The sequence below is a fragment of the Perognathus longimembris genome, chromosome 24 (assembly GCF_023159225.1).
Source record: "Perognathus longimembris pacificus isolate PPM17 chromosome 24, ASM2315922v1, whole genome shotgun sequence".
In the NCBI taxonomy this organism is placed as follows: domain Eukaryota; kingdom Metazoa; phylum Chordata; class Mammalia; order Rodentia; family Heteromyidae; genus Perognathus; species Perognathus longimembris.
In genome coordinates this window covers 27,651,377-27,664,447 of record NC_063184.1, presented here as the reverse complement: position 1 = coordinate 27,664,447, position 13,071 = coordinate 27,651,377, and the positions used below count along the sequence as shown (strand labels likewise).

Genomic DNA, 13,071 nt, shown 5'->3' with positions numbered 1-13,071 from the left:
AAGTGGCAGAGTGCTAGCCTTGAGCAAAAGGAAGTCAGGGACAGTGCTCAGACTCTGAGTCCAAGGCCCAGGACTGGCCAAAAAAAAAAAAAAAAAAAATTAAAAAAAATACATTCACTGTTCAAAAAGAAACGCACTCTTTTACCTGACTTGTGTAACTGCAACCCCTGTGTACATCACCTTTACAACAAAAATAAATATTTAAAACAAACACAAAAAAATACCCCAACAAACCCTGGTGCTATATACCACACAGCTATGAGAAGAAGAAAAATGAAACAATAACATAAAGATATATTCTTGGGTTGGAGGTGTGGTTCAAGAGGAAATGTGCAAGCCAGTGAGCTTAAGAAAGTAAGCATCAGATAATGAGTTTGAGTCTCAGTCTTGGGGGGAAAATATATATATATATATATATATCCTAATACATATATGTCCTATATATGCTATACACATTCATATAATGGTTAAAACAATTCCCAACTTAAAGCCAAATCAGAAATGACAACCTCACTTACACTTTTTCCTGTCCATCCATTCCTCTAGCTCTAAATAGTTGATGATTTGCCTTGTCCTCCAAAGGCCGAGCTGATGTCTCACACGGTGGATGAGTCTCCGATACATGTCTATAACTGATTTCAAATCTGGTCCGTGATACAAGGCCTACAGAACAGTAAAATAAACAGTGAAGCTCTTCGCGTGTATCTGCAGTTTGGATCTAACTGCCCTTACTCCTTTTCACCCGTGTTTCTGAGCTGGTGGCTGTGCTTAGTATTTCCTGCCAGAGTTGGTGGCAGGTGGCTCTGAGGGGAGGGGGGGGGGGGGACAGGATTTCCCTGGAGGCCGCAGCTTCCCTGCACGTGAGTCACATCTCACTTCCGACGGCGAAGGCTACTCTCAGAGGCACTTCCTAGGTGGATGCGCAGATTTTTGTGTTTTGTAGCATGTTCAGTCAGCAAAGTCCCTAGAAGTTTTGTTATGACTTGGTTTTGTAACAGACGATGCCCACCTTAGATATTCACTAGAGCAACTTAGTTTCTGTTCCCTTGGAGAATTACACAGTCATGGCTTCTGTGTCGCTGGGCTTTTTCAGCCACCGACAAAACATGAAATCCTACCTAAAAATAGCTAAGGCAACCAGGCGCTGGTGGCTCACACCTGTAATCCTAGCTACTCAGGAGGCTGAGATAGGAGAAACATGGCTCAAAGCCAGCCTGGCAGAAAAGTCCCTGTGAGAATAGTCTCTCTAATTAATCACTCAAAAGCTGAAATGGTGCTGTGGCTCAAGTGGTAGAGCACTAGCCTTGTACAGAGAGCTCGAGGTCAGCATCCAGGCCCTGAGTTCAAACCCCATGACCAACAGAAAACTAAACTAAACAAACAAATAAAAAAAACTAAAGCAAAAAGGCTTGGAACATAGCTCAGTGGTAGAACTCCTACACATCAAACACAAGACTCTGGATTGAGTCTTCCTTTCACCAGACTAAATGAATATTGTTTTCCAGGTACCTAGAGCCAACATATTTCTGTAATAAAATTCTTGTATATATTCTTGCACTGTAGGGTCCACAAATACACTAGAATTTGGTTACTGCACCTTTTTGGTTGTTGTTTTTTTTAAGACAAAAGGTGATCCATATGCAATTGAATTTTCAAAACATTAAAGACATACATATGGGATATTGCTATGGCAACTTTAAACCTCATAATTTCCAATACTCCTCCAGTTCTACTCATTCAGCAAAAATCATTCAAAGCCTTACTTCAACCTCTAGCACTCCAAATGTTTCAGAATTTCAGTATCTTTGTCCAACAGCAACTGGATATAATATTTTCTTAGGATCAAAATCTTACACTGGGGCTAGGAATATGGCCCAGTGGCTGGCAAGACTGCTTGTCTCATATACATGAAGCCCTGGGTTCGATTCCCGAGCACCACATATATAGAAAAAGTCAGAAGTGGCGCTGTGGCTCAAGTGGCAGAGTGCTAGCCTTGAGCAAAAAGAAGCCAGGGACAGTACTTAGGCCCTGAGTCCAAGCGCCAGGACTGGCAAAAAAAAAAAAAAAAAAGAAAGAAAGAAAGAAATCTTACATTGTATATTATATGTATATATGTATTGAAGTCAATGAAACAATAGATACAACCCACTGAGGACATTACTCTGATGTTGTGGCATTGTAAATTTTTAAGACCATTATTACTGATTCCAAGCCAACAACACAGACACTTTTTAAAACAAAGGATCATTTGGAATGCTGAAAATGATGAAAATGACTAAATATCGCAACCTCCATGGTCTGCTGGTGTGTGATGGGGAAGATCATTCAATGCTGCTTCGTTATTCCCAAATACACGGAAACTGGGAGCATTTCCCGTGACGTGCTGTAAACTGCACAGTCCCTCGAGTAATCTTAAAGCAGCAGCAGAGCGGACGCTGTCCACGGCCCAGAACTCAGAAGAGGCAGCCAGGCAGCCTGGCTTTGGCCGTCTCCCAGCTCAGGGACTGCCACAGTGCTGACAATTACCCAGTGATTTGCTGTGCAGCCTCCAGAGCAGAAAGTCTATCAAGAATTCCCTCAACAGCAACCTTTCACATGGGTACAGTCCGGGAAACACAATTTATTGCATTACAGGCCTGTCCCTCTAGCATTCTGAGAATAGGCTCAACAACTTCAACCATACCAACAAAGCAGCCATCCAACAGCTAAAGCACCATGCCAATGATGCAATAAAAAAAAATCAATGATCATAACAAATTTTATCACCAAATAAAAGTCAACAATCTAGTAGATATTGACTCTGATCCTTTACAAGCACTTCCCATTCGTTTCATCTCTAATTCCATTGCCACTTAGAAATTTAGCATTTTTTTCTCATCAGTCTTTCTTTTCCAACTCCATCTTGCATACATTCTTGCTCTTTCATATTTTTAGACTCGATTTTTGTCCCAGAAATGAGTGACTATAGTTATCTTTCATAGCAAGAAATGCAGTAATTAAGCCAGATAGCATTAACAAAAGCATGTAGACAGGGTTTAAGGATACATTAGGACACCATGATAAACGTCTCATTATATTTTGATGAATCAATTTATCCATTTCATAGGCATTTGTTGGATATCTATCCTCTGTGAAGCAGTAGTGAAAATGATAGCCAACAAGACAGATTCTTGTCCTCAGAGAACCTTCTTACCAAAATAAAGCATATAAACACACACAAATGAGAAGATAAGAAAAGTGCTGGGTAAAATGTGTATAGTTAATATGACAGAGCTTGTGCATTATATGTGAGACAGTAGATGGTTCTGTAGTTCCAAATGTGTCACATGAATTCTCATTCCTGTGCCAGACATGCAAGCAGAAGATCATGATGGAGACAGCAGGGCACAATAGTGACTAGAGTGAAGAGAACCACTGTTCTTCATGGGCCAGAAAGAGTGTTTACATGAATGGACTCCTGGGCCATCTTGAAAATGATTTGGCAATAACAAGATGAGGAAGAGGATTACAGACTGCGGTCACAGAATAAAAACCATAGGATAACAGGATGTAATCATGATTTGGAGTTTGCTAAGGAACAGAATATATGTAATATGTCATGTGACAGAGGCTGGACAGAAGTCAAGAGCATCAACAAGGAAGTCAAATGTATTCTAGTAGAAAATTCATAGTTTGTGCCATCATTGATGGAGGCCCAACAAATGATTCTAAGAAATGGAAAGATGCAATCCAAATGGAATGATAAATATGGCAGCTAGTAGGAGATTAGATGAGAACAGACTTTTAGTTAAGGAGATCCGTCTAAGGGTGGGTAAATGAAAACTCTGCATAAAAAAAAAAAATCACAGCGGAAGAGGGGACATAAAAATGTCACCAAGATTATAACCAACCAGATATGGGCATAAAGAAGTTTCAGCAACTAAAGAGAGAATTCCCAACATGCAATTCCAGGCAAGAGAAATGGGTGTTGTTCATACAAGTGAGGACGTGCTTTGGAAAGTAAGGCCGTGGGTTCATGTAGGGTCTTATAGAGTTTGATTTCACAGTGAATATTTCATCAAGTGAGCAGCTTAATACCTGAGCCTGGAGTTGTAGAGCAAAGACTAGGATTTGGCGTTAAATTAGATTTGGGAGCAACCAGCCATTACTAAAGTAGGTCCAGAAAGTAGTAAGATATGTATCTGGAGTTGGAAAGATAAATATTTGAATTCACGTTCTATCATTTACTGGCTGTTTGGTTTTAAACCTATGACTTAAGTCCTCTGAGCTTCTATTTCTGCATTATGACATAGACATGAAAACTACCACAGAGAATGACTGACCAGTTAGAGAGCATATTTACCTCTTTCCCAGTGTTAAACACTTGTGATGAATTTGTATCCAGAGATAAGAAGGTGGATGAGTTCTAACAGCTATGATTGCACACTCAGAACAAATGGGTCCCGAGTGCCTTCCAGCAGGTCCAGTTTGGAAGGACTCACTCGGAAGAGGAACAGACTCAAGAATTCACATAATTCTGCTTTCGTTTTCTTGTCATAATTGGTCTGGCTAACTTTGACTCCTAAACATTTTTATTCTTTCCTAAGTTTGGCAGTATCCATCCATTCAGGTTCTTCTGCATCTGCCCAGCCAAGATGGTTCCTCATGATTTATTCCGAAGGTCACAATGGCTTGTTACAAAAGTCACCCAGGTGGACACTGGGTAGTGGTTGAGTGGAGCATAGACCACTTCCAGTGGAATACTTTGCACATTTCCAGGGTTCCCAGGAGACTGAGAGGTAGAGGAAAGTTGTTCTAAAGATGTGCCATGATGTAGAAAAGAAACAAATTTGGTGCAAAGGCAGCATGTTATGGTGTAAGAGTCAATGTCCCCAAACTATTCAGTATCAGGGTCAGTGTTCAAAGGACCGCTAATCACCAGAATAGTTCATTATATAGCTCATACTATTTCTTAGTTAAAATCATAAAGACAGGGCTGGGGATATAGCCTAGTGGCAAGAGTGCCTGCCTCGGATACACGAGGCCCTAGGTTCGATTCCCCAGCACCACATATACAGAAAACGGCCAGAAGCGGCGCTGTGGCTCAAGTGGCAGAGTGCTAGCCTTGAGCAAAAAGAAGCCAGGGACAGTGCTCAGGCCCTGAGTCCAAGGCCCAGGACTGGCCAAAAAAAAAAAAAAAAAAAATCATAAAGACACACAACTTGTTGTCCAGGTGACTATTGAGATTTCTACTTAATTGGCTCCATATAAGCCATTTCCAGCATGTTATGTTCCTGATATATACTTTACCTTGGTCGATATTCTTTGAAGTCTTTTGCGTTCAAGCCACCCTCTGGCAGCTGCCTGTACGCCAACGATCATTTGAACCACTTTTTTGGTAATTACCGGTTTATTACTTCCTCGGAAGACTTGGAATATTTCTATATGTGGTCCAATTCTTTTAACTTTACTGTCCAATCTGTCAGTCCTAGCTCCAAGGACTTTCAGTCTAAAAAATAAATAAATAAACATTTCAAAAGCAGCTTAAAGAGAACAAGCAAAAAAAAAGCAATATCTCTAAAATCACAATGGGTTTAAATGACTGGCATATTGACCTAGGAAAGGTCCTATGATTTATAGATAGAATTCAAGACACCATGTCAAGATGACTGACTTTCTTCTGAATCTCTTAAGGGGGGGTAGTTACGCTAAGTAAATTTCTGGTTCCTGACACTATTTCATACTAATGAGAAAAACAGACAGATACACACACACACATAAAGAGTCAAATTCCTTACTTTGTCTTAAGGTTGTAGTTAATATGAGTAACTTGGACTGTATTAAGTACAGGAATTAATGAAGATACAGGACATTTACAAATAGATGCATGACTTTTGTCTATTTTTATTAAGCAAAATGAAAGGCCTTAGATATATAGAACTTGATCAATAGTGCATTTATAAATAACTGAAAATTAAATAAAATGGAAAAGTGAGTTTCTGGAATAATTTTTTGGTGGCTTATTAGAAAATGAACTGTATTTATGAGGAATGAGTTTGAGAAGAAGCTATGGAATGTTGACAAGGATGAATTTTGATGATCACAAAAGTAAGAAAATGTCTGTGAATCAGTGACTGTAAAATATAGGATGAATATCCCCAAAAAAGTGAAAAAATAAAATAACTTTGTTACACTGACCTACTGATTTTTGTGTACATTGTCTACTCTTGTTTGACATAAGGAAAACCACCCAAGCATTGTTATATTTCGCCTAGCTAAGGAAAATTTTCTTATATCCCCAAACATTTGTTTTATCACTGTTGTAGGCCTTGTTTTCTTTCTTTGTGATTAATTTTGTTTTTTATCTTATTGTTCTCTCAGTGAACTGGATTTGAATCCAAAGTCTTGTGCTTGTTAGGCAGGCATTGTTGTCACTTGAGCCATATTCTTAGACTTATTGGCTGTAGGTTACTTTTTCAGATAAGGTCTTCCCCTTTTTTTGGCCTGGACCAGTCTTGAACCACTATTCCTTTACCTATGCTTCCCACATAGCTGGGATTATAGACATGAACCGCCACATCTGACTTGCTTGTTATCAGTGGTGTATCGTTTAATGCTCTGCCAGAGTATCTGGAATTACAAGCATGATCCAATTGTGGACCTTGCTGTGATTTATCTAATTTATTGATTGCAAAATTTGATCCTTCTAATATTTAATATTACTTGAGATATTTGTTACTTTTTGTTTTCCTCCAGAAATACTTGTTTTTGTTCACACTGTGCATTTTTGAGTATTATGCCCCATCCTCATAAAGTCATTAAAAAGTTGAAAGACCAGGGCTTGAATGGTTGAATTTGACTTTTTTCAAGTTTGCAAAATCTGTGATCAAAGTATCAAGTTAAATGGCTTTCAGAAGAAGAAGTCATTAAGCCCAATTACATGTGAGAAAAGATACACCAAGTTAATTAGTAAGTTAATCATGTCTACATATTAGACACTGAGCTTGGCAAACATTTGAAAAGGGAATTTCCCTTCAACTACTAATGCTTATAGGATAATATATATTAAACACTAAGTCAGTTTTAGAGTTTAGTTCAGATATTGCTACTAATTAGTTTTGGCTGATACTGAAGTATTTTGTACGCTCCATTTATAAAAGCACGCTTTGCCCATCTGTTCATAGGTTGAACATGATTAAAGGATACTTATTTTGGCCGTTGTAAAAGGCAAACACTTTGAAAGCAGGAGATTTGTGACAAAAAAAACCAGTCCAGGTTGCCAAGATCGGAGATATATTAAAAGAGATCTGTGGTGTTTTCCTCCCCAAAATTCCACTTCCAACCTGCATTATGGAAGAGCAACGATCACCCCTTTCCTGATTAGACTAGTGTGCCTGCCTTTTCCAAATGCTTTGCAATTCAGTGATAATTTACACAATTTACTCTGATTTGGATCTTCTGCTACGAAGCTGTGTGGAGGGCTTTAGTCTCTTGTACATGCCGCCTTGAAGCAGAAATGTGCCAGACCCTCGTGCCTTGAATGTGGGATTTGAAAGCCACTTGGATAATGAGTGAAACTCGTCTGTGCCCTTCTTCAGTCCCCTAAACTAAGTCTATTTAGCTTGAAAGCAATGCACACTGTATTCACTATGGCTGGTAAAGAACTTTAAGAAAAGGAATGGAATCCATCTTTAAGAAATTCCACTTGTGTTGTCATCTAGTTTTGCTATTTCTTTTGCAAATCTACCAAAAGGTTTAGTACTAGTAAAAACCTGCAAAGAAAGGGAGGAAGGGAGGGAGGGAGGGAGGGAGGGAGGGAGGGAGGGAGGGAGGGAGGGAGGGAGGGAGGGAGGGAGGGAGGGGAGGGGAGGGGAGGAAGGAAGGAAGGAAGGAAGGAAGGAAGGAAGGAAGGAAGGAAGGAAGGAAGGAAGGAAGGAAGGAAGGAAGGAAGGAAGGAAGGAAGGAAGGAAGGAAGGAAAGAAGGAAGGAAGGAAAGGAAGAAGGAAGGAAGGAAGGAAGGAAGGAAGGAAGGGAAGAAGGAAGGAAGGGAAGAAGGAAGGAAGAAAGAAAGGAAGGAAGGAAGGAAGGAAGGAAGGAATCAGAGCAGGATTTCTGGAATTTTCTAAAATGAGATGCAATTCTCTGAAGTGGATAATATCACTTCAATTCAGACAAAACTCTGAGGCAGTCAGTATCTGAAAAAGGACGTGTTTCCTTGGTGTTGTCCACTCTCTGTACCCCTGTGACGTTGCTGTGAATTCTGCTCTGGGCCCAACTTCAACAAGGCATGCTCTCCTACTGGGGGGTCGGGGGGGGTGGGGCTGATTCCAGATCCTCAGCAATCTGTTTAATCTCCTTATTAAAGGCCAGAGGCTGAAATCCTAGCTAAATCTCTAAGGGCATCTCAGGCAGTAAAATGTTTAAGGGAATCAATATAAGAGGAGCGAATCAGATAAGCGAGGTAAAGGCAGAGGAACTTGGCACCATTTCTGCGTTGAAGGAAAGATGGAGAGGGTTGTTCCTGCTTAACTCTCTGTGACCACCAGCCCTTCCTCCAAACACAAGAGCAAGTTCTAAAGACTAAATTCAGTTAGAAATAAAACCCACCATTACTTCTTCTCATTTATTATAGATAAACATTCTGAGGAAGTATGGCTTAGGAATTAAATAGAAACAATCCTTTCACACAATACAGAAAGTAAACGCTATTTCTGTTCATGCTAAATTGTGACTGCAATCAAGCTCTCCCAGGAAATAGTCTGCAACATTTAAAATCCCCACTTATGGTTCCTAGATGCCTACATGCAGAACACTCAAGAAAATGGTCCGTAAAGGACAACTGAAGTGACTAGGCTGGCTATGCCAAAAGTCTAATTTAACAGAGTGATTACATTACCAATTTTTCACACACTCATCTGCACGACAGGAACATAATGAATTGAATTCCTCCTCCTCTTCCTCCTTCTCCTCTTCCTCCTCACCTCCTTTCTCCTCTTCATCCCTCCTTCATTCTTCTGTTTTCTCCTTCTTTCCTCTTCCTTTACTTCCCCCTACTCCTCCTCCCTCCCTTCTTCTCTTCCTCCTCTTTTTCTTCCTTCTTCCTGTCCTCCTCCATTTCCTTCTCTTCCCCCTCATCCCCCTTCCTCCTCCTTCCTCTGATTTGTCTTCTTCCTCCTCTTCCTTCTCCTCCTCTTCCCACTTCCTCTCATCTTCCTCTTCCTCCTCTTCCCCTTCCTCCTTTTCCTCCTGTCAGTGTAGTAATTCATTTCTCTTGGATTAACCCTTGGTCATCAATCCACACTTTAGTCACTCAGTGGAAAGCTGGCCCTACTCACTTGCATCCATCTCTCTGATCTCTGCTCAAAATGAATGGAATGAAGAAAGGCTTGATAGTTCTCACAGATTCCTTGCTCCCACAGTAGGGACTTTAGTTACATAGAGTTTCGCATGACAAAATAAATCCCCTTAATACCAGAGCTAACTTGCACCCGATTTTGTTTGTACTTTCTATTTTGCCCACAATCACAGAAAGGTGCTGAGGACTGTCATTTCCAGTGGTTCAAGGAACGCACATACACACACAGAAGTGGTTGGCCAACAACAGGCCAATGCCTGTTAGAAAAGCAGGAAATGTGGACCTTGATGGAGCAATGCCCTGGGGTGGGGGTGGGGGTAACAGCTATGAGAAGTTCAGGTCCCCATTCCTCATGCTCCTGTCTCCCTATTAGAAGTCAAAATATCTCTATTGCAGGGGAGGATATAGAAAGTCCCAACTCAGCCTCTGGTGAAAGTTAAGAGGCCCTACCTCAGTTCCAACAGAAAGCCCAGCCCTGGTGACTTTGTCTTCTCTGTCCCCTCTCCCAGTGCAGTGACTCTAGCCCAGCCCCAGTAACAGCTGTGTTGGGACATGGTGTTGCCATGGTGATCTCTGGTGAATCTCACCAGTATAAGGGCTCTGGCCCCATTCACGACTCTGAGAATCTCCATTTGTTGCTTGAGAATAATTATTTGAGAATCAAACGAATTCTTTCAAGCACGTACCAGCACTCCCCACCATCCTCAAATATCTATTTTATATGTTTTACTTAATACATATCTATTTTATATGGCTTACTCATAAATGAAAGTGTTTTTCAGTGAATAAGAACACACAGGGATGAATATTTCCTTTCTAGAACCTTCTTGGGTTATTTCCTTTAATCTTGTCTCACCCTCTATCTCACAAGATCAGTAGGTTTCCGGGATTTATCAACAAACTTGAGGCATAAAATAAAAGCAATCTAAGAATGTCTAATAAGGTCATGGAAAGAGGAACTGTACATGGTACATAGCTAATAAACAAATTTTAAAAACAGCTCAAACATTCACAGAAATGTTTATACCCCATAAAGTTTAGATTCCACACGCACATACACACAAAACTTCAACCTGATCTAATGACTGACAAAGTTGACTGAAAACAAAATTCTCCTTGCCTCAATGGCAAGGGGGGAAAAAAAGCAACTAGCAGTGGCAATATATATATATTTATTGCCACTGCTATATATATATATATGTATATATATATATATATATATTCCCAACAACAGATACTTCTTTAGAATTAGTACATCAACAATATTTTTGAAGAAACCACATTATTTGATATTTTTCTGCTTTCTTGTAGAAGAAATACCTCTCTGGCTTTTGTTCTGGTTCGATGGGTTGGAGCTTTTTTCTCTTTAAGGTTATCTACAATAAAAGGAAACAAACATTGATATAAGAAGGGAAGCAATTTTACTGTCTGAAAAAAAAATTAATTCCATGGATGTTCTATTATTAAAAGGCAAAAGAGTCTGTTACCATATGTATCACATATCTAAGCGTGCATATACATTTGTGATTATACTCAGAGGAGTGAAATTGCTGGGCCTTCTTCATCCTGGTACCCAAGAAGATAATTCCTACCAGCCATTTCACTGAGCAGATACCCTTACTAATCTTGTCTTGAGGAGAATTTAACTGATTGCTTGACTTGCTTTCTGCCTTACCAGAAATGATTTCACAGTTTAGCAAGAAACAATAATAATAATAGTAACAATGTGTATGAAAATAAGAAAATTGAGTTAAGGGAAAAATTAGTGGTAGAAAATTGATGACATTTTTTTTCTATAATGATTGTTGTAGTAAGCAGATTTGGCTCTTAAATTCCTAGCTAACCAATCGTTGAGTTAATACATGTCTAGCTAACCAATCCCTCTAACCTCAGAATCAATGTCAAAGTCTGAACCACTAATGTGTCTATATTTGTAGAAACAGTCTTCCACAAGCATGGTGTGAGGTCCTACAGGAGGGGTGCTGTCTAATCACTTATTTTTTTTTCTTTCAGCAATTTCCCCGTAACAGCAGTAAGGCCATGAAAGGGAGGTAGTGACCTTCAAGTCCAGGAGAGACGCCTCAATAAAAATACATTGGTTGATATTTCGATCTCAAACTTCCAGAAAATTAATTCCTGCTGATTAAGTCACCTACATTTTTGTGTTTTTGTAAGGGGATCCCTAAGAGACTAAGTTTTTTTTTCTTAACCTACTATTTTAATCATCATAATGCCAATAAAGAGAAACCGATAACTTTCAGTGAAAACTATTTCCTATAGGCAATTCAAAACAACCTGGCATACAGTACCAGCATCATTCTCAATAATTACACAAGTGCTTACTATGGATTTTTCTCATACAATCATTCAGTATTGATCAACATTAGAACACTTGCAGGAAAAAAACAAAAACAAAAAACACCCTACAAGTTCTCAGAGGAACTAAACCACTGCGTCCATGGCTATTTGGTGCAATCCAAAGATTTTTTAAAAATGCAATTAGGGGCTGGGGATATGGCTTAGTAGTAGAATGCTTTCCTAGCATGCATGAAGCCCTGGGTTCAATTCCTCAGCACCTCATAAACAGAAAAAGCCAGAAGTGGTACTATAGCTCAAGTTGTAGAGTTCTAGCCTTGAGCAAAAAGAAGCCAGGGACAGTGCTCAGGCCCTGAGTTCAAGCCTCAGGACTGGCAAAAATAATGCAATTAAGAATTACACCAAGGCTGGGGATATAGCCTAGTGGCAAGAGTGCCTGCCTCATATACATGAGGCCCTGGGTTCGATTCCCCAGCACCACATATACAGAAAATGGCCAGAAGTGGCGCTGTGGCTCAAGTGGCAGAGTGCTAGCCTTGAGCAAAAAGAAGCCAGGGACAGTGCTCAGGCCCAGAGTCCAAGCCCCAGGACTGGCCAAAAAAAAAAAAAAAAAAAAGAATTACACCAATGGGTTGTATATCCACTTTATAATCTTCCATTATTTTATTTTACATATATTTATTTTTATATATTTTTATTTTATATTCTTCCATTGATTATTTTGCATAAAATATCTTTGGAAAAAAGTAAGGGAGTAGTGTTTAGTCTTCACAGATGAGGAAAGGATTAGATTTGTGGGTTCAGCCTCTCATCTCCCACAGATTTTGTAAGAAGTCAGTGACAGGCCGTTCCTGAGCTTTTGATAATATAGTTTGCACATGGTACCACAAGGACATTTTTATCTGCATGTTGCATTTTAAGTTTGAGAAATGCATATTTGACAACTGAAGTCAAAAACATCTCTTACATAAACTCTCAGGAAACACAAAGGTCATTGTAAAGATTAGATAAAAATAGTTGTGTGTGAACTGAAACAGAGTCTGTATTGAAACCTGCACTGATGGTTTAAAAATGAGTCTTCCTTCTGTCCCATATCCTTTCTAGTTGTCTGCCTTCATCTGCCTTCATTACATTAATTTCTTAAGATCTCATATTCTTTTTTCTCATTTACAGTTAGAACACAAGTAAATTGCATCATCTCTCACACATGTTCCTTTTAGAAACATTACTTTTGCAAAGTAAGCAATCATCCTCAAAAATATTAGTATAACTTTTAAAATTCGGTATAACACATTAGGTAACAGCAAACTATAACAAGTGACCTTTAATTTCATTTTCTCTTTTGTGCCTGTACTAGGAACTCTCCCTAGCTTTTTCACTAAAAGTTAGTATTCTGCCTGCCTTGAGCCACACTTCCGCTT

At 39.4% G+C, this 13,071-nt stretch overlaps 1 protein-coding gene across 1 annotated transcript in view; it reads right to left on the bottom strand.

Moving 5' to 3' along the window:
• The window catches only part of Iqcm (IQ motif containing M), a 163,319-nt gene that overhangs the window by 87,309 nt on the left and 62,939 nt on the right, over window positions 1–13,071 (bottom strand). The window contains exons 11-12 of the mRNA XM_048333551.1: window positions 5,290–5,488; window positions 519–663 (exon numbers count right to left, since the gene is read on the bottom strand). Of these exons, the coding sequence (XP_048189508.1) occupies window positions 519–663; window positions 5,290–5,488 (344 nt within the window). The remainder of the gene's footprint in view (window positions 1–518; window positions 664–5,289; window positions 5,489–13,071) is intronic.